At 37.0% G+C, this 23,217-nt stretch overlaps 1 protein-coding gene across 4 annotated transcripts in view; it reads right to left on the reverse strand.

Annotated features, from left to right (window-relative positions):
- The window catches only part of PHIP (pleckstrin homology domain interacting protein), a 122,297-nt gene that overhangs the window by 94,304 nt on the left and 4,776 nt on the right, over nucleotides 1-23,217 (reverse strand). For 2 of the 4 annotated variants that reach the window (XM_064412494.1, XM_064412498.1), the window contains exons 5-9: nucleotides 16,987-17,137; nucleotides 16,775-16,873; nucleotides 6,112-6,272; nucleotides 811-1,032; nucleotides 143-243 (exon numbers count right to left, since the gene is read on the reverse strand). In XM_064412494.1, the coding sequence (XP_064268564.1) occupies nucleotides 143-243; nucleotides 811-1,032; nucleotides 6,112-6,272; nucleotides 16,775-16,873; nucleotides 16,987-17,137 (734 nt within the window). Of the gene's footprint in view, nucleotides 1-142; nucleotides 244-810; nucleotides 1,033-6,111; nucleotides 6,273-16,774; nucleotides 16,874-16,986; nucleotides 17,138-18,290; nucleotides 18,318-23,217 lie in introns of those variants that run through there. The other 2 variants (XM_064412495.1, XM_064412496.1) reach the window with 2 other exon arrangements.

Consider the following 23,217-nt stretch of genomic DNA (forward strand, 5'->3'; position numbering starts at 1 on the left):
CTACATCAGAAATAGATCATACCCAACAATAATATACTGAAGTAGTCAATGACAAGCTTGGTTTAGTCAAATTTTTCTCCATATTTGTACATCATTCTTAATTACATAAACAGAAGTAGCAATAAATAAAATAGCAACTAACTTTATTTTAAGGGTGCCAGCATCCCACAGCCAAAAGCATATAGTTCCATCTGCCCCGGTTGAAGATAAGTATCTCTTTGAGCCACTGCATAGTGGAGAGAACTGGGAAAAGGAGGAAGAAAAAAGAAAAAAAATTCCTGTTAACCTGTTCCAGATGTGCTAAGGAGTTCCACAATTCGTTTCAACAACAACAAAAAAAAGAAGTCAAGCATCAAATCATATTTAAAGGAAACTGATCGGAATGAACACCAAAATAACAAAATGTTGCTCTGTCAACTCCCTCCAGAACAACCCTCCTGGGTTACTTGCCAAAGCACTCCTGGTTCCTCCTCTCTCCCCACCACCCAAGTTGCACAATAGCATGTAACTCATGCAAACAAAACCACAGTACTGCCAGTGACCGCAGTTTTTAATCAATGCACCTCTGCTCAGAATCACAGCCTGCAAAGAAATGGTACTTCAAAACACAACTGCCCACATGTGTCATGCAATTTTTTTGAGCAAGGATTATGTCTGGGATTCTTCAAAGGTCAGGCATTTTGACAATAAATGTGTTTTTTCACAATGCATACCATGAAAATTCCTTCTCACTTCAAGCTTACTTGCCAAGCATGCATTTTTATTACACTGAACGTTCTCATGACTCATTTTTGCAAAGTCAAAACCCACCTGCAATGACGTTATAGATGCACTGTGGCCCTGCAGGACAGCTAAGGGTGCGCAAGTTCGAAGGCACCAAACTCGGATCATTTTATCACAGCTTCCAGCAGCTATCATGGTGTTTTCATAGTTTACTGCCATATCAGATATTTCAGCTGCATGCCCTCTCAGGGTAGCCAACAACCTTCCATCATCAGTTGCCCAGATTTTTACAAGGCAATCATCTGACCCCTAGAAGTAAGGTAGAAATATTTTCAACCACACTATGGGCTGCTTTGATGCTACAGTTAGCACAGTGAAATGAAAAACAGAACTAGTGACATGCAGATACTCCCACCCATGCTTTTAACAGTTTTCCACACTGCATTCAAAACACAATTTTACAATTGATTCTCAACAGTATATACAAATCGTGATGCATTTATAATACAGATCATAAATCCTACAGCATGTTGGTTGATGCTTCAGTAAGACATTTTTTCCAAAAATCCAGCACAAACTGAAGAAGCTGTTGCAAGACATTAAAATAAAGATTTACATTAAAAGTGGAAGTTAATTATAAACTGGTATTTTCTATCATTTATACCCACATATTTTCCTTATCTTCCTAGTTTCATCACCATCATACTTACCACAAGTTAGGTAAAGAGCTATTCCATTATTAGGTCAAACTACTACAAACCTGCTTAAATATTCACATTTACATAAACATCAAAATGATCATTCTTTCTCAACAAACTCAAGAGGTGTCATCTACATATTCATACTTAATTAAAGTTTGGCTGGTCTTCCCACACAATTCTAACAGCTACTTGCCTGTGTACAACATATTACCAGCCCTAACAAAAAATTCAGAACTCATTCCTTCATTTTTTTAATTGCATTTCTGTGCCTTCCTGAAAGTCTGAGCATCTGCACCGCACCATGGCTCAATACCATGACATTTGAACACTGCACACACACTGACAGACAAGATTTATTGTAAACATTTAATTCAATTACTTAGGTTTAGAAGCAATACAAAGCTGGGTTTTAATATCCAGAGCACTGATCTGCTACTGGACACACACAGGTGCTACAACAAGTTACAATGTGACACCACCCTTATAAAATTTCACCAGGTTTTCCTCTTCCATCTATTTACAGTGCCTCTGCATATCTGCCTCTGTAATCTAGCAATTACACTTTAAAGACAGCAGAAGGCATAGCAATACTATCATCTACCTTTTATAAAATAGAACCAGGTCTCCTAGGCAAAGGAAATAGTTACAGAAGCTTATTCATAATTATATTTTTTGCCTCTTGGGTGAGAAGAGCAATGATATAGTCCATACTATTTCTACCTATGCATAAAACTTCCATGCTGAAATTGTGTGGAACACATTTGCTCCTAAACTGCTAGACTGCCACAGTGCCAGACCAGGGAACACAACCAGAGTCTGAGTTACAGCAATGAGCAGAGGCCAGAATCCCAGAATTGTTGAGGTGAGAAGATACTTTGGTCTAGTCCAAACTCCCTGTTCAAGCAGGGTCAACAAGAACATCATGCTGTATCCACCACTCAGGCTTTGTTATCTTCCAGGCATCTATGGAAGGCACCCTCTTGTTTGGTCACCCAGGTCCTTAAATGAAGCATGAGAGAGTACCAGCCTCAGCACCAAACCCTGTGGTACACCACTAGTGACTGGCCTCCAGCTGCACTTGGTGCTGCTAATCACAACCCTTCAAACCTGAAAATGCCCTAAAAACTGACAGTCTCACAGTCCACACATCTAACCTGTACACCATCAGTTTGTCAGTAAGGATGTTGCAGCTATCTGAAAGATAGTATCTGCTCATGCAGTTCTGTTATCATGATATGAGACTACAGTATGAAGAAGCTTGCAAATTCTTCTCAAAATGCAATCACCACCAAAAAACCCAAGAAGCTGAGACAGAAGGGTATGTGTGCTTGCTGCACACACATTTGCTGTAAAACTGCAAATAAGAGCCTCACCACTCAAGAGAGACCTGCAAGTAGGAGGAGGGAATGGCAGACCAAACACTACCAACACTAAAAAAGGTAGAAATCAGTTACAGACAAAGATGTAAAATGGTCAGCAAGGAAAAAAAAATAGTTGTGGCACATAATACCACCTGGAGGGTCCCCAGAGGTTTTTTTGGTAACAGCAAAGCAAGGCAAGAAGATCAGCATAAAACAGGCCTGCTCCCTGCCAGCTGGCTACAGTGTCACTATAGAGGCACATGTACATCTCTTCACTGCAGAGGAAAAATAATGTCAGCCAAGTCTCAACAAGGAAAATGAGGGAAAATAAGGCAGAGGAAAGGAAAACAAAAGAGAAAAAAACTAAGGTAAAATTGTAAATTCTGTAGCTCCTTGGCAAGACATCAATACTAGAGTTCAAACAAATTCATATGTTACTATCTGATCTGAATGGGACAATACACAACTCTTAAAATACTGTTGCAGTTCTACTAGCAAGGGCATTTGGCTTACACCACAACTCATGTTTCCAAGGTTATATCCACAACTGTTACAAATTATATACCTATTAAAAAGCATCTGTCAAAAGTGAATCCTAAAACAACTTCAGCACCCAGAGAGAACTGATGAGTGCATTACCAAGGTATGGAATAAAATTGGCTCATTTTCCTACCATTACACACACTTGTGGGATGAAGTGAAACTGCCAAGCAACACACAAATTAATATTGGGTTGGAAATCTTACACAGACTATTACACAATGCTGTTTATTATTCCCTAGAAAGAATAATCTTAGCTGAGACAGGAAAATAAAGGTGAGGAGAACAGGAGGCTTTTGCAGTCAGAAATTTAAGTAGAGCAGGAATTAGAGAAGACAGTATTTGTTTCTATTACCCTGCATGGGTTCTGCAAGTCATACTTTTCAGTAGAACCAGAACATAAAGTTTCTGCAGGCTGCAAGGAGGGAGTTGCCCCACCACAGTCTTCCCCACAGGTTGCAGGGGAATCTTTATTCCAGCACCTGAAACACCTCCTCCTCTTCCTTCTTCAGTCATGATAGGGTCTGCAGGGCTGTTTCTCTCACATATTTCACTCCTCTCTCCCAACTGCAGCCGCCCTGGGATTTTTCTCCTTCTTAAATACAGTACCCCAGTGGCATTACCACCATCACTGATGTGCTGAGCCTTGGCCAGCAGTGGCTCTGTCTTGGAGCTGGCTGGCATTGGCTCTGCTGGGCATGGAGGAAGCTTCCGGCAACTTCCCACAGAAGCCCCCCCAGCACCACAACCTTGCTATGTGAACATAATAAAGACCAAGTAAGCTAGTAAGGAAAAATGTATACTGTCCCATTTCCACTGTCTTTAGGCAAAATAGAAGTAACATCCTTCTAGAAAGGACAACATCTCCCAGATGACTATGACTCAAAAATGTGCTGAGAATACCTTCTTTTCCTTTTAATTTGAAACAGAACATGAACAAAGCTTGAATTTAGAGGCTTTCAATCCTTTAGATGTCAGGTGGAACAGGAAACTATTATGATGCTGTTTCCAAAACCAACTACAAATCTAAAACAACTCAACTATTACTAACATCACACTGAAGGTTGCGGAGTAAAAATGTAAGGCAAGAACAATTCCCTACTGATGCATGCAAATTTACATACCACACTAGGTATTTTAGTCGTTACAGTAGTCTAGATTGAAAAGAATTGGCACCATTTAATTATACAGATGCAATTATAACACAACAGTTTCATGACTGTTTATCCACTGACTAGAGGGCCATCTAGACCAACTTGGATTTTACTGAAATGTGGAATACAACAATTTGTCAGCAACTTAACATGAAGAATACTGGATTTATCTAAAAGTGCAGAGGTAAGAAGTTCAGTCCTAGGCCCTCCAAAATAAAAATTGAGCAACCACAATTAATATCTATGGCCACTTTATTTAACACCTTAAGTCATCATGATCTAAACTGGAAACTTTCAAGCAATTAGACCAGGACACCAGTCAGCAAAGGAATGCCAGCAAAAATCAGGGTTACAGAAACATATTGCCCCTCTCCATCTCCCATTTTATTTCAGGTTGTTCTACTTCTCTCCTCAAAAAAAAACTGCTGTTACAGTCAAGAGAATTCTCTCATAAAATGTTTAATGCATTCTGCCATGTCATACACAAAATAAACCCACAACACAGAGCCCATTTCCTGGCAAATAAATCATGTATAAACCATAGGACATAAGATTTTAATGCCTGTGATTTAGCTTGCTGACAAAAATAAAATAAATATGAAAATGAGTCTCTTCTATGACAGAAGTAACAAGTAAACAAATAAATAGGCCTGTTCAGAACACTGCAAGGTGTTCCATTCCTTCAACTACACATTTCCCCATGGGACAATGCAAGATATATGTGGGCAAAAGGGAGACTCATATTTACAACTGCCTTGAAAGAATTTTAAAAGTTAGGACTGCAAGGCAAAATAGGAAACCTGAACTGTACTTCTATCAGCATTGTTCAAGCTATCTGACATGAGGTTAAAAGGACACAATCAAGTTCCAGAATCTACACAGGTATCAATCACATCCAGTGTCTGTAGGAAGGCAATAAATGCAGCCAAAGCATCCTGGACTGGCATGAAGTGTGTTTATGAAATCTTTGCCTCTACTGAAACTGAATAGTTACCAAGAAATCTAAATATCACACTGATATCTATGTATTTTTATAAATCACATCCCTTTGGAAACCTGCAATTTCAGTACTGATTTCAGACATCTGTCTAGTATATATGACTTAACAACAATTTAAAAAAAAGGCAAATAGTTAAAAATACTAAAAAAACTAGCATTTTTAAAAAAGTTCCTAGGATCTCATAAAGACAATTTGTTGTGACCCAACCTTTGTTGCAACACACCATGTGATTGTTCCCTCTCTGACTTCCTAATCTAATTCTGTGGTGGCAGTTCCTTGTTTTCCTTATGTTTTTGCTAGAGAAAACAAAGCCACAAGAAAGAACCTATACAGGGTAAATCCTTCCCACTGAAAATGAACAGTTTTCTCAATGAACTGCACACATCAGCAACCACCATCACATCTAATGTTCAGATACATACGCCAAAACTATTTTAGTGTGTAAACCAGCATGGCTATTAAAAAGCAAATATGAGAGGAACAGTAGTAAAGGAATTATTCTGCTTTTCATTAATAATCAGTATCTATCTGACTGTATCTATTCTATATTCAGGTTTTGGAAACAATTAGGTGACAAATTATGTGTAATTAAAAATGAAAAATATCTACAAAAATAAAGATTTTGTACTCACAGTAAATATTCGCCTGCCAGTCCGATCAAAAGTCACACAGTATACAGAAGATAAGTGTCCTAAAATTCGCTTGTGCATCTTCATATGTTGATAGACTGCAGTTGGAACAAGGCGTTCAAGTCTGTATTTTCCATTTAGTTTTCTTGAAAACAGGGTATCCACTACCAAATGGGTAAAGAAAAAAGAAGAGACACATTTATATTGCATTCATAAACTAAAACACTTGACAAGGATGGAAAATTTATTTTAACAATGGATCACCTGCCCGTATGAACAGCTTACTATAGCAATTCTCATTTTGCCCTAGTTAGAGAAAAATACATACAAAAGTAGCCTATGATACAGACATGGAAAAAGGACTGAACTGCAAGGCATAATACAAAGATGCATTATAACTTCCAACTTGAAGTGCCCAAATTCAGGAGTACTGAGGCAGCTTACTCCATGAAGGAGTAACCTACCTCAAATATAAAAAGTGTAAAAGCTTCCATATAGCTATTAACTGAAGGTCAGCACGCATTCAAATCTTCTCCAAGGCAACCTGCTTCTTGAGGTTTGCTCAAACATTTACCAATCACTTGTAAGACCATTCATTTTTAAGAAGCCAAAGCTAAACAAACACACACACACAAAACCATCAAACAAAAATTTACAAATGAATTTACCAAAACTTACAGAAATTTTTGATTTTGACTAACAAAACTTTGTTTCAAAGAACTTGGTGATATTTTTCAAGTTTAAAAGATAACAAGTTCCAAGAGCAAGAATTCAGTTTAACAAAATGGAAATCTTCCATATGAAGTCAGAGAAGAAAATTAAGCTCACTGAAATTAATTTCAAACTGCTATTCAGGCAATACCAAAGCAACAAAGTATAATACTTCTCTGCATGGATACATAAATATTAGTCACACTCCATATCCTTATCAGACCAAAGAATGGCAATGGTGATAATTTCATAATCTACAGAAGGCAGGTAATATAACATTCACACATGAAATGGTGTTGGACAATTGAAAGAAATTTGGAAGGGACAACAGGCAGTCATCCAATCTAACCTCTCTACTCAAGCAGTGTCATCCTAGAGCATGTGGCACAGGACTGCACCTAGGCAGTTCTTGAATGTCTCCACAAACTCTCTGGGCAACCTGTTCCAGTGCATAATCACCCATACAGGGAAGAAGTTCTTCCTCAGATTCAGGTCGAATTTTCTGCGCATCAGTATCTGCGTGATCCCTCTTGTCCTACTGCTCAGCACCACTGTGAAGAGTCTGGCTTCTTTCTCTTGACACCCTCCCTTCTGATACGAACAGACATGGATATGGCCACCTCTCAGTTGCTGCTTCTCAAGAATGAGCAGGCCCAGCTCTCTCAGCCTGTCATATTTATCTCAGAGAGACACTCCAGTCCCTTAATCATCCTCATGGCCCTCCACTGGACCTACTCCAAGACCTCCATGTCTTGTGCTGACATCCCAGAACTGGACACAGCACTCCAGATTGACCTCATCAGGGTTGAGTAGCTAGATCACTTCCCTTGACCTGCTGGAAATGGTCTTCCTAAGGCATCCCTGGCTACCACTGGCCTTTTGGGCCACAAGGGCACTGCTGGCTCATGGACAACTTGCTCCCTAGTAACAGCTGCAAAAGAGCTATAAACCCCTTGCAGCGCTCGGGTTTGGCCCAGACCAACATAACAATGGTTTATAAGCCAGCACAGGTCAAACTACATCAGATATGCCAATTTTTACAGTGGGATTGCAGCAACTCTGTAAGAACTAGAAGCTTCCTGTGTTATAGCCAAGTGCCAAGTCCATTAGCCTCTAGCCCTAATTCAAGGTTTTTTTCCTAGCTCAAGAAGCTCTGTGAAGAAGTGGAATTATTAGCTGCAGAGCAAGGCACTTTTAGTCAAGGAGCAATTGCTGTCTTAAGGTTCTACTGTATCTTCACCCTTCCCTCACACCAGAAAAGATGCAGTTGCATATGCTTTATGACAAATTTTTCCCTTGCCAGCAGCCTACTGCAGAACAGCAGGAAACCAAGATTAGTTCAGGCACAAGATAAATCTAGTTTTGGTATCTGAAAAATCATCCTACATTTAGAAAAAAAATCCTCAACAAAAAAATCACACACACAAAAAAGAAGCCAAACAAGTACACACGCACAAATAGAATAAAGGTCTTGGTCCCAACAAAGTGAGTTCACACAATAATCCCAACCCACACAGAAATTACCTTTTGTCTACTTTTAATATAAGATGGATATGGTTGATGGATATTTCAATGCCTTCAAATGAAACAATAGCTCACAAAAACTGAAAAAAAGCTTAACTAAAAGTTTAATTTGTAGAGATATGTCAATTAAACAAAATTGCAGGAAGACTTTAGGATAAAAGAACAAATGACTTTACATAAGAATGCATTTTTTAATATACATCTGAATTTATAAAAAAATTCTTAAGTACTTGAGATCAGCTTCAAGCTTTATGGGAGTGAGTTGTTTGGTTTTGGGGAGTTTTTGGTAACACTGGAGAAGATAATTTTAGCAGAACACAAGCTAGTATTTCTAAGAATTATCTCGCTGATGCCAAATACCAATGGGCAACTTGCTCTTAATTCGCATATCCCTGGGAAACTCAACAGGTGAAATACCCCTTGTTCAGTAACAATCAATCTACCAGAGGATATAAAAGAGAATACTGTGACACTAGAAAAAATACTGGAATCCATCTTACTCTTTAGCTTGATCAAAACTTAAAATGTGCAGAAAAACTGGTTAAAAATAAAACTAAGTGAATTAAAAAGCAATTTGACATGATAAAAAACCCTCCACAGTATTATGAACTTCCAGTTTCAGGGAAGATTTTTTTTAACCAAGTTCATGCAATTATCAGAGGGAAGGAGAAGAATCAATCTCCCACAGGTTTAAACCCTATCCATAAGCACATAACTTTTAAGATTTCTCAAACTGGGGGATATCTTTTGGTTATTTAAAAAGGAATTCTCACATCCACCACTGTTTTTCAATATCCCTTTCATTTACCTACTTTTCTATTTACTCTTATGAACTTTTCCAAGTGCCACCAACCTATCCTGATTTCTCTAACCAATTCCCACCATTTATTCCAAGCACCCGTAAACTTTGCTAGGACACTAGCTTTTTTTTTTATCCCTCCAGAGTATAGGTAAAAAAATCAAAAATACCTGTGTGAAAAATTCCTGCATTCAAACAATAAAATTGATTTTTCTTGTCCAAGCCACAATGAGAAAAGGTTACCCACTGTTCATAATAATGCCTTTGTACAAATTACAGGCCCTTGGGTTTGTAACAATTGTTACATCAACGCTTGCCAAGTCTCTATGCTATTTAGCTTGATTTTAACTGCATTTGGAAAACAATGAATTTAGAAATCTCTGCGACAGCAAGTCTAATCTCTGTTTTAGCCATATTAGCACTTTTCTGTCTTTGCTTGGCCTCACACAAATGAGTGAGTATGAACAAAGCTGTTAATGACAGAAAGAATGACAAGGTATAAGTAGTTAAACTGTTGCAGTGGGAGACACAAAGTACATAAGGGAGTGAAGGAAGATTATACGTCATCCCAGGATACGTTAGAGAATGCTGGTTGGGCCTTAGGGTGAATCAACAAACTAAAAGGGAAGGGTTGTAAAGAAGAAAATACCAGAATAGAGATTGCATGGTCCTTACTGGAAGGGAACTGTGAAATGGACAATGCATTGAAAAAACTATCCAATGCCTGGCTGACCAAGGAAATTAATACTGCCTTAGTTTTAAATTCCCATCTTCTACTTACACATAAGGTCCTGTTTTAAAAATAAATAAATAAAATAGAAAACAGATTAAAAAAACAGTGTTTTTTTCTAACCAAGTGGTTGTTACACAACATAGTATGATAAACCACCACTTACTCCCAAATGATATTCTGGTTTCAAAACCAGAAGTCTTCTTATTTAATAATCAGTGAAAGCCAGTGTCTGAGAAAGCTGTGAATTTGTTGACATTTCAAAACTTTTTCACAAATTTTATTATTTTAATTTGCTAACAATTCTTTACTAACTGGTTCCAAATGAAATTAAGTGGCTTCTAGTTTTTAGTAAATGGGCTTATGTTTATATACTATTACCAGCCTCCAAGACTGATATGGTCTACTACCACCCAGCCACTGAATGGCTGAGGTGGGAAGGAACCTATGCAGATGTAATCTATTCCAAGCCTCCTGCTCATACAAGGTCAGCTAAAGCAGGTTGCTCAGTGCTGTATCCAGTCCAGTTTTGAGTCTCCCAAAGATGGAGACTTCACAACCTCTCTGAGCAACCTGTGCCAGAGATCTTACAACCCCCCAAAGCTGTTCTCTTATGTTTAAATTGAAGTTCCTCTATTTCAGTTTTGGTTCATGACCTCTGTCATGTCAGGATGCACCAATGAGAAGAGTCTGGCTCCATCTTCATCACATGCTGCAATTTAAGTATTTATAACCATTAATACTACCACCACCATCCTGCCCCATGTCATGCTTTCTCACTCAAGGCTAAACAAGTCCAGATCTCTCGGCTCCTTCTTGTATAACAGAGACCTCAATTTCTCCATCACCTTTCTGGCCCTTTGAGAGACCAGTTAACAGCTATGTTAACCAGTTAACAGACTGCCCATGTAGGTCTTTTCCTGAGGAGCTGGATCTGGCACTCCAGGTGTGATCTTATTTGCACTGAGGGGAAAGAACACCCGCGACCTAATGGCAATGCACTGCCCTCCAGCAACCCAGGATGCTGCTTGGGTTTTGTGTGCAAGGTCACATTGTGTCTGACACATTCAGCACCAGGACAGCCAGGTAGTTTTCTCCACAGCTACATTCCAACAGTCAACTCGCAGTATATCCACTGGTACATGAAGTTATTCCTCCCCAGGGGCAGGACCTCTGCTCTTCTCTTTGTGAAACTTCATTAGATTCTTGTTGACCCATTTCTCCACTCTGTCAAGGTCCTCCTCAATCATTCACTACTCCTGGATTTCAGGTTTGACAAACTTTTTGTTCCATCATCCAAGTTATTAATGAAGATGCTGAACAATACTGGCTCTTGCACCAACCTCTGGAGTACACCGTTAGTGACTTGTTCTTGTGCCAGTCACTGGAATTGACTCTGCCGATCACAGCCCTTTGACCCCAGAAGTTCTGTCATATCTTTTCAGTTTGTCATTGAAAATGCTATGGAAGTCTGTTCAGAAAGCCTTGCTCAACTCGGGATAAGTAACATTCACTACTGTCCCCTAGTCCCCAAGCCCCTCGTCTCCTTTAAAAGGCTATTGGGCTAATCAGGCATGATTTCTTCTTCACAGATCAATGCCAACAACTTTTAACCATGTACCTGGCTTTTCCTACCTTGACCTCCAGAAATATTCACTTCATCACTTGCCCAGGGCCTCAGATGAGGAGGACCCACCTTTAGTTCTACAAAGTCTCCTTCTCATCCTACTGCAGGTTCCCTGTCCCATTCAGCAGCAGGACTACTTTTCCTCCTACTGCTGATAGACCTGAAAAACTCTTGATGTGTTGATTCATATCCCTCACCATACTTATTGCCAGAAGAACTCCAACTTCCATTACTGCAAAATCACAGAATGGTTGAAGTTAGAAAGGACCTCTAAAAATCATCCAGTCTAACCCTCCTTTGAAAGAAGGGCCAAATATTGCTCAGAATCTTTAATCTCTAAAGTTTAAAAAACCAAGTGGGATAGAGAAAAAACCTGCCATTCTTGACCAAAAGGCTCTAAGTGTAAGAGTTTAAATTTCTTTTTTCCATAAGGGCCAGCCAGGAACCTAAAATGCAACTTTGTTTCTTAAAATATTGCTTCTGCTGTCACAATTCACTGCTGCCAACAATCTTAATCTCAAAACCACACATCTTAAAGCGTCAAAACCACCTTATTTGTTTGGTTTCCTGTGGAACAATGTAAAAATCAAACAAAGCTGATGGAAGTGAAGTGGTGGGAGTTTTCAGTGGAACTTACAAAAGAGTATAGATTTTCTCCCACTCAAAAGGCATGCAATAGGCACCAAATTAATGCCTTCAAAGTTTCAGAACTTCTCTAACTCATTCACACCCCAAACAGAACAGGCAGCTCAAAGAAAAACAGAAACCTGTTAAAAAGGATGATAGATTTGGGGGTCTGAAAGATATGGCAGTATTAGCCTTTTTATTTTTCATTTGGCTTACTTTCTAATTTTACCAAAATGATAAATTCTACGCCCTTATTTACATGGTCTTATCCTTGAATATAGAATATGCCTTAAAGATGGGGGATAGTAATCTTAATTTTGTACCACATATATGTTACATTTTTAAAATGCATGCACAATCTTTCATTTTCTTCCTTTCTGGAGTTGTATTTAACTAATGGAAGTTCTGTTCTTAAAACCAGAATCCAACCTCATTCGCCTTCCAGTCACACAAAAATAGAACCAGATTCAGAAGAATCCTGGAAGGATACCCAAAGGATATAATTCACTTACAACTCTTACCCTTATTGAATCAAGTTTCATTAACTTAAGAGGCTAGACAGGCCTCTAATGAATACCACAGAATTCAGAGCTGTTAAAAATAATAGTAGAGACTGCTAGACAACTCCTTCCACTCTCTAGGCTAGTAAGACTGAATGTACCAAGCATTCAGTTTGGTGCTGTTAAAGGCTTTTTTCTCCTTTCTTCAAAGACATCAAAGACCAAAAAAAAAAAAAAACCAAACCAAAAAAAACCAAAAAAAACCCAAAAACCTAAAACAAAAACCAAACTAGCTTGAACTGAGTTCTAACTTCCTACCATTCCTCTGTTCAACTTTCCAACTCTATACAGTACTCCAAGTCTCTTGACTTAGACATGACTGTCAGCCAAGTAACATGATTAAGCTCACTATGTTATCAAGCCAAAATTTGTCCCTGGTCAAATCATGAAGGTAAAAGAATATCAACTCCAAACTGGAATATTTCTGAAAACACAAAAATTCTATAGACACCTCAAACTTCTCATACAATATTCATTTGCTTGATGAAAGCAACTGCCAACCCTTCCTAATTCAGAGGGGTAAAAGGTGAGATATTTCAAGAGGCAGAAAACAAAAACAAATGAACGCTACACAATCTTCCAAACTTCCCTAACTTCAGTAATACCTCACTTGCTTTCACTATGTAGTTCCATTGGTACTGTACTCAAAGCTCCATGACTTCTACCGATTATTTATTCTTGCACACTAACAAGTCATTTACTTCAGTATAATTCACTCAAGATTTGAATTAACATGTACAACAAGATGTTACTTTGACACAGATGTTTTAATAGAAATGCAGTCTTTGTCTTTATTTTCTTCCTATAGTTAACAGAATAATAGAGTTGCACAAAGTACTGGGAAGCTAGTTTTTAGGCCTAAAGTATTTACGTATTTCTAAAAATAGACATTTACACTGCTTTCAGAACCAGGCATTCTCTTTACAGCCAAACCACCAGTACCACTTAATAAACATACTGAAAAAAGTGTAAAATGCCTCAGAACTTTTCTTGAGATTGATTACTCTCCAAAACTGTGAAATACTGGTTTTGGAAGGCAGATATTTTTGCTGGTAAGGAAAAAAAAAATCTTCTTTGTCTGGGACAAACAGCCAGTCTCATTCAGATCCTCACACCCAAGTGGTCAGCTTTCCCATGAGTTCTGAGCTCAAAGCTCTCGAAGGTTTATGCTTAGGTTTAGTCCTTTTTAGCAGTTCCCAAAAATTACTGAAAAAGAGCTTTTTTCTTTCTTCATCCACAAAAATGAGACCTTTAACAAAACACATTAGCATATGACTTGGCTGCTTTTGCTCTTTACTAAGCACTTCAGCAACTTTTTATTAAAATATATTGCACAAGTGAGCCCAACTGAACAAAGACTATTCCATATTCAAGTTTTACTTTTCATCATATCCACAGACACTCTGTAGTTTTCAGGGGAAATACGTTATTTGTACAGATCTATTTTAATTGGTATAAGCCAACTACCTACAAGGCAGGTGGCACAACATACACAAAAATAATTCTAAATAATACCCCATCAGCATCATACCTGCATTGATTAACAAGGCTAGGAAATAAATTAACAACTTTATACATTCACTGAAATGTAAGTTAAGTTTTCCTGAACACAGAAGAATTTCTGTGTCTTTTTTCCTGTTCCTTAAACATTAGTAGGTTATCTACCTGAAATACATACAGCCTGAAGAATAATAGGTTCTAACTTTTTTTTTTTACATAAAACATAGTCTTCCCAGGGGAAAACTGGAAGTTATTTAAGGAAACAGAAAAAAAAGAATTCTAATTCAATTTATAAAAGAAGTGTTATTCAGGTTCCTTATTTCATTGAGAGATCAGAGTAGATAGAATAAGACACATCAAAAGTAAATGCTTTAGCATACTGCTCTGAAACAAATATCCCAAAAATTCAAATACACTTCACAGTTGAAAATATTCAGTTACCAGCACTTACACGAATGTTTGGAAAAGGAAATTACTGGTCATGAAAAAAGTGGTATTTGAAATAACTGTAATTTTGCAAACATTCAGTGCTCTGTAAAAGGTTCAATAAAAATAACATTTATTTAGAAAGCCTGACTTGTTCTTCTCTAAAAAGAGTCTGAAAGTTATTTTTCTTAACATTTTATTTCACTACCACAGCAGCTCTGCAGCTTTCTTTGAACTTCAGCTACCATGGATCTCATACACTGATCTTTTTCCCTTTCAAAAGTATACACCAGCTACCATACACTATAAGCAGTACAACATAAAACAGTCCTCTGTCTTTCAGAGTCCTCCAACATTTTAAAATTTCTTCACAAGAAAAGCTAAGCAACCACTACAGAAATCTTAGCTATTAAAAAGCTCAGTCTTACAAAATAGCCCAAGGTTTTCCAAGATTATTATCATCAAGCCATTGCACAACCACTCAAGAAGAAGGGAATTTTCTAACCAGCAACAAGTATTTTCTCCTACACAGCTAGAGCACAACACAGAAAATGCACTCCAAGTAAATGCAAAACTAGTGGCTCTAAACAAAACCACATTGAATGATTCAGGCACTACATTGGGGTTTAAGTGAACACTTCTGATCAATACACATACCAGCTGAGGGGTTCTTAAAGCTCAGCTCTAAACAGCAAACAAAACCAAATTCTCATCCTACAGTTCAAGCATCTACAGAAATATCATGGAAAGCACGTTACTTGTGCTTTAAAATGGAAATGCTACTAGGACACTAAATACTCGTCCCTCGACCAAGTCAAAATTGGCTGTGCTGAACCTGAGAGTTTAGCTATAGCATGGTTCTGCTCCAGCCGTTGATGGAGAACTATAATTCTCTGGATTAAGTGTAATGGTGTGTATTTTGAGATTTGATTTTGAGTTCCTTCAACTGAAGGAAAAATAAAAATAGCCCAAATTAACCTCTATCGATTTTACATTTTATGCACATTATGTGTACCTATTTAAAGTCATTAAAAGCTTAGAGGCTACCAAAAGCCTCCAAAAGGAGTTTAGAGATTGAAGAATTGCCATGGCAAGTTACCACATTAAAAAATCTCTGTTCCTAATAGTGTCTGCCTACATATTTATATCATGATACTATATATGGTGTATGCAAATATATTTTTTCACATATTTTGTTATATATTAGTTTCCCAATATATCTGCAAATCTTCTCTTTTTTTTTTGCCAAGACAGAAACCTTTGTCTTTGCAGCAGCAGCTGCACCTGATCCAGAGCCAATCAACTGGATATTCTCTACCCACTCTCATCCAACACTGCACATCTATCTGCAACTACCATTTTAGTAAAAAAATCCAGTCCTTTTCTGGTGTCATCCACAGAGACAATTTGGACTTAATCATTCCCCCTTCAGTGGACATCAATAGAGAAAGATGAAAAGATGCCAGTGATTCTGCTCATTTTTCTATACATGAAAAAAAGAGAAAGGGTGCTCCTTAAAGAATCTTCTAAACGTCACATCTTGATCCTTCTAGCAACTAAACAAATGTGTATCTTTGTTCTTAAAACATGAAAGCTAACAAACATTTCAGTGACCATGTGAGAGCTTAAAAATAAAAACTGGAATACCTCTGACCTCCAGCTTTCAATTTTTCAACAGTACAGACAGCACATGCATCCTTCACGATACAGCACAGCAGAGAAAGCTAAAGGACAGCTACAAAATTAGTGAATGGTCCAGAGAGCAAAAAGAATAACTTCTACAAGACTCAATTTTTTTCCAAAAGAAACCATTACCAGTCTACATGACTTACTTTTCCTAACAATGAGTATAGGCCTTGCTGCCCTACAATACTAATTATCTACTGGCAGCCTTATTATATCTTTAAGAAAGAATTTTGTTTGTATGTAGTCATTGTTTAAATACATTTCATTCAATTTCATACTTCAAAGACAAAATTAGCTTCAGAGAAAATGCTGCAATATAGAAACACAGCATATTAATAAAAACACTAGGAGTAAGGGATGTGACACTAACAAGGGTAAATATAAACAGAACTACTATTTATCTCTCACCATCACAATAATCAATCACCCTGAGAGTTAGGTATTAAAATGGCAGTGCCAGAATAAAATTGACTTACCTATACTAGGTGGACTGCCATAATTTACAGGGGACTCTGGGGGCCTTCCACAATGTAGTGCAGCAAGAGCAGATCCCTTCCATACAACATGTTTGCAACCTGTTTGTTAAAAATCACACCAAAAAATGAAGGCAAATGAGCTTTTTCATGCAAAACCACAGGAAAGGTATGAAATATCAAGAACTCTCAAAATTCTCATGAAATTTTCATACTTTTGTTTGTACGAAGCAAAGACTGTCTGCCAGCCCCTAATAATGTCTGCACTCCAGGGACACTTTGTGGAATTTCTTGCTCTAGAAGCGGTCCAAGTCGATGGCATATTTGAAGCAAGTGATCAGGTGCCAAGTGTCTGTAGTATTTCACCTATTACAACAAAGAGCAAACAGAACATTTGAGAAAGAATACAATATTTTTGATGCATTACTAGTTTAATCTCTCCCCCCCCCCCCCCCCAGATTGTTACACAAATTTGTAACAAAATCATAGGATAATAAAGGACAAAAAGAAATAATGACCTTTAAGTACAATAATTCATTCCAGCTGGTCCTAATTAATTCTTTTATTCAGCACATGCCACTTTGTACGGAGAATTGTCGGTATTTACTACTTTCTCATTTCAAGGCACAGTTGGTCACACACTAATAAGCTCCCTTATAACCACAGTAAAAAAATGTAAAGTATATAGTCAATATTACATTTAGGTAGTGGTCTGGTCAATTTAAGTTACTGTAAGTTAAAGATGAGACCAAGATTGTAAAGACATGAACATTTACTTCTTTCAAGAATCACAAATACCAAATAAATAACATAGCTTTGTAAAAGAAAATGCAAAAACATTCTGCATCAATTTACCTAAGTTCAAACACTTTGAAACTTCACAACTGGCTTGTTTTACATCTAAAGCTTTTGAACAAAAATGCTGGCTTAAGTAATTTAACTTTTAATTGGTATATGCCTTCCCTATTGCATCTATAAGCATCACAAGTTTTTGCAACAGGTCATAATTACACAGTACGAAAACAAACGCCTATTATCAGCAACATAATTTCTCACCACTTGATAATGAACCACCTTTAATGACTGCCAGATAAAAACAGTTTATTCTTTTGAATTAACATAATTCTAGATCAGAGAACTGTCTTAAATAACAATGGGGGAAAAATGCTTTTGAAATGTATGTGACAACAGTAAAAATCCTAGTAACATAAGGCTTTTAGATAAGAAATAGCATTTTTAAAATGCAAAAGCTATTGCCAATTCAGACTATAACAAAAACAAATTAAAATAATAAATTAAGAGGGAGAATAGACTCAATTTATCCAGTTCTTGTATAGAATTTGGCAGGTAGTCGTTTTGTCCTTCATACAGCCTGAAATACATTTTCACAGAAAAGGGAGAAAAACCAGCAAAATACTGAAAAAAAAGCTTGTGATGTTTTGTTATTCTGTAACTAGAGGAGGTCTTGACTGACACACAGAATGATGCTTCTGTATTACACCCAATTAACAGAATATACCTCGTTCTTCATCAAATGTGCTCCTATCTTGCTGACACACCACAATCGTTTAATGTACTCCAGCAGTTCGTTAACATAAAGAGTGCTGATGTCTGAAACTGAGTTTCTGGAAAAACCTTGCTTACACCAGTAATTCCCACCACCACCACCACAATCTCCTAGTGAAGGAGGTGAAGTTTTCTCTCTCGCGTCTTGCTCTAACACTGGCTAATAGTTCAGCCTTCTGCATCCACTTCCTCATTTTCACTGTAGTGGAAAGGTGGAGAAAATCAGATGGGTAAAAGACCCAACTTGTGGATTGAAATTAAAAAAAAAAAAAAAAAAACAACAAACAGTTGAATAAGTAAAGCAAAATCTGCACAGCAAGCAAGGCAAAAAAAGAATTCATTTACTACTTCCCATCGGCAGGCAAATGTTTAGCTGCTTCCAGGAAAGAGGGGTTTTCCTTCTGTGGATTATATTAAATTTGTAGAAAGCCTTGCAAACTGTCAGAATTTGGCTGCCTAAAAGTTAAACAACTTGCAAATTCACACAAGTGAAAAAAACTTTTCTTAAATAATATTTAAAATTTTATTTTACTTAAATAAAATTGCAGCTCTTCATAAAGATCAGTTAATTTAAAATTACTAAATTCAATGTCATCAGACAAGCATAGAGAAGAGTGGCAAAAAAGAATTCAGAATAATTATGACAAGAAAAATTAATCAGAATAGCAAATCAACATGTTTTTTTCTACTTAAAGGAGTAATCACAGTCAAAATGCATAAGAGCCTTAAAATATCTAAATAGCCATTAGAAGTTATGAAGCTGTATACACTTTTGCCATCAACAGCCCTGATCAACTTCCTTAGCTTTTATTCTCCTCTTTACTATCTAAAGGAGCACAAAAGATTAACAAGCACGGCTCTTTACTTAATTCCATCTGAAACCAGAATTAAATCTGCAGTATCTGACTTCATCTCTCAAAGATTAATAACTACTGAGTTTTTCTGGTTTAACCATGAATAACACAACTAAATACACAACACAGTTGTCATTTTAGACTGCTCAAGACCCTACAGTTTTACACAACCTAAGAAATGCAGAAAATCTAAAGTAAATGAAGTAAATAATCTTTGACACATTCCAAAACTACAGCAAGCTGACATCTTGAGTCATATTTCTCATGATCTGTCATCAGCCATGTGCTCACTTTTTATTTTAGCAGAAACTAGGTAGGCTCAATTCCTCTTGCAGTTTTTGAAGCAAATGTTTTGATAAGAGGTATCTGTCTGTTTTGTTCTTGATCATCTGTATTAAAGATCTCAATATATACCTTACACCCACACTAAAGTCTCTTCTCATTTAAGTCCATTTGTGTGAAAAGAGCTATTTATGACACATTATGCAGTAGTTGTGTGATGCTTCTTCACAGTATTTGTCTAAGTAATCATAGCTCACTACTAAGCAGCATTTGCAGCAGCTCATTAACAAACTGATTCAACAATCCTTAGCGAGCTGTCGGCTTTGCCAAAACAGAAGTGGCATTGCCCATTTAAACACTTGTCAGCGGCAGGAAGTTTATAGAGCTATTTCATGAACCATGCACAGTCAACATTCAGCCCTCATTTTCCTCCATAAAGCTAAAGTACACACAAGAAACTTAAATAAAAAGCAGGCTTCATTTCTCTGTAAAATCACATAAGAAAACTTATTTAATAAAGTCTTTCTTTGGACTGATTAATTTTTCCTTTTCTTCTTCTAGAAACAAGTAAAATGTGAAACTTGAATAACTTATTAAAAACAGGCTATTAATTTTCTCCAGGTGATATGCTTTATCTACTCCAACTGCCCGACCACTTCAGGGCTGACCAAAAGTTAAAGCACAGTATTAGAGGCATTGTCCAAATGTCTCAGCCAGCAACAGGCTTGGGGCTTTAACTGTCTCTCTGGGAAGTCTGTTCCAGTGCTAATTTGTATGTGTGAGTATTATAGTGGAAGTCACTAATTTAAAAACTGTGTAACAGAAATTCACTCAATTTATCCCTTTTGAAAAAGAAAAAAATGAGAATTGCAGAAGAGATAACCACAATCTGGTAGCCACAAGACAAGACAAGACAAGTTTATTTAATATATTAAACTAAAATTATTCAGATTGTTCCATGGTGCAGTCTACCAGGAAAAAACTCTTGCAGTGACAACTGAAAAAAGAACCTGGAATCAACAAAAATGTACCTACAACACAAAAATCCACATGCAGACTACTTTCAAGCCAGATTACTGAGACAAAACAAAATAAATTTTTGTTTTAATGGTAACTTGAGAAGCTTTCTCAGAAAAGCTAAAGACAATTCAGAATGAAATTTGAAATTAATAGAATGAGAACAGAATAAAATTTGGTTTGATATCAATCTCTGATTCAAAGAGAAAGGAAAGCAAAAGGAAAAAAATAACAGATGTACAAGTATTTAAAATTCATACAGCTCTAAATGAAAGTGAAAACTGGACTCTAGAAACAGGAATTTTAAAATTATATGCCAAAACTGTGATGTCAAACAGCATAAAAAGCACAGGATTTTTTCTCTGCCAGTCTCAGCTCAAATTCTAGCTGATTTTCTTCCTTGTCCTATTAGACTTTCTTCAGTGTCTAATTCTATCTGTTCTCCCAAAAGAAACGCACAGAAGACGTGCTTTTAAGGTAAAATAATAAACCTCTTTTTGTTCTCACAGTCTTTTCACATAAGTTAATACGTCTCAACTATTACCGTAACATAAATTAAACTCTGTTAGCAAGTACAAAATTTTCAGACCTTAAGCATAAATATTATTTACTAGAAAATCAGAAGCAGCATTACCCTCAAACCTCTCCCTTTACCAACTACCCCCATTCCAAACAAGCAGCACGGGAATACACAAAATGCAGCTACACACCTATCTGGACTAACGTACAAATCTTTATCACCTTTGAAATGGACCTAAGTGCTTAGATTTCCATTCTGCATGACTCTGCAGCATAATTCAGCATCAGAATCACAATGAATAAAACAAAAGAATCGTGATTTGACCTAGGGCCTTTAGTTAAATTTGCAATACATAATGCAGTTATTCACCACCATTGTTTTAGACGTCAAGTAAAATATGACCTTATTCTAGTGCTCCAAATACTCCGCACACTGAAACATTCTCTCAAAAATTGTTAGTTTCCTCCCTCACCCTGCTAACAGTCAACATGTTCAACTACCAGGTTTGGCTGTAAATATGTTTCAGAAAAATACATTGCCACACAAGGCCATTTAACAACAAAACCTGCGTCAGTCAGCTACCTGTACTCCAAGATGTGAGAGCCCAGTCTTACTAACACCAGCAGCTCTCCCACTTTAACTACCCTGCTATGTAACACGTTACCCAAAACAAGCCCCACACTGAATTACAGTAATTGTTGTACTATATCAGTTAATCAATCTAATAGAGCATTCAGAGCATCAGCCACTGCCTTATCACTTTAAAATTAGGAATTGCAACAAAATGCAAGTAGTTTTCTCTGAAGAATTCTCATTCCCTTTTTTCTTTTTTTTAGGGGGGAGGTGGGGGGTGGTCTGGGGAGACAGGGCAGGGACAACCAACAGGGAGGGAGAACCATTTCCCCAAAACATATTTATTTCTTGTATACTCTCTAATTCTGCTTGAGCTAAAACTATATGAATATTTCACCACTATTTCCAATTAGAATGACTATTATTTTACTGTGAGATTACTCTCTCTAATTAAATACATCTGTATGAAACAAGCCATCCCAAGAACACATTATTTTTTAATAATTATTAACTATGAATGCTTTTAATGCTATTTAACAGGTGTAAGGCCAAAGCAGATAAACTCAAGCCTTAGTATAAACAGTCTGACACAAGCTTAACACATGAGAAGGTGTGAGCAGAGGCAGCATTTTTTGCCTTATGGACTAAGATGTTCAGCTGTGCCTGTTACTGTTAAATGACCTGTAACTGTTTGCCTTTCTTAAACTCGCTCCTAATTTTGTGGGTTTTGTTGAGTTTTGGGTTTTTTAGACTGAAGTTACACTTTAGAAACTCGATATTCCTCTTCATCCCATCTCTCAACAGTGTTTCTTAGTCACAGTTTGAAAGAATGAGCATAAAACAGTTGGCTTGGCCAATTCTCTTGATTATCTGTGGAGCAAACCAATGTGTGGTGCTACCCACGACAAACAAGTGTTTCCCCATATCAAAATATAAATAGTTTGAATAGAGAGGTTTTAACATCATCCAAGTTCTCAACTATGGGACTAGTCTGTAGAGCAGAAGAACTTTTAGAACTCAGAGGGGATCTTTTAAGTTGATATAAGTCCAACAGAAGCATTGTTAATGAGACCAAAAATCTGGCTAAGGATAACAATCAGAACACTTCAGTTTTCTTAGCCACAGTGCCAAGTTTTTCAGAACACCTTCCAGAATATTGTATAGACTGTCCCCAAAATACTGTTAATAAAATCTAGGTGATCATGCAGCTCTCTGATTCAACTCAATTTTGCTCCCTAATTCTTTGAATATCCTTACAGAACAAGCTTTCTTTCCTAAAGAAATAAACCACTTAGTATCTGGTTACTTATTAAGAAACAATTTCTAAATAGTAACCACAATTCTGCCTAGAAGACTTAACATGAACAAAGAAACACAGTATCAATGTACTCAATGTCCCAGTCCCACAAATATTCTTTGTAACTTCACGTAGGTTTGCACCACAAAAAAACAACAGTGCAATGGCCTGAAAAAAGTGTTTTGTAATTTTCACTTGAAATCACATTTAATAATTGTGGTATGGAGAAGAGAAAGGCACAAATGTCAGCAAATCAATCATCAACAGTTCCTGAGACCAAAACATACTGCCTATTAAACATATTGGGCCATCCTATTTGGTGTGAAGTCCCAGCTTT

This window comes from Passer domesticus, chromosome 3 (genome assembly GCF_036417665.1).
Source record: "Passer domesticus isolate bPasDom1 chromosome 3, bPasDom1.hap1, whole genome shotgun sequence".
Classification (NCBI taxonomy): Eukaryota; Metazoa; Chordata; class Aves; order Passeriformes; family Passeridae; genus Passer; species Passer domesticus.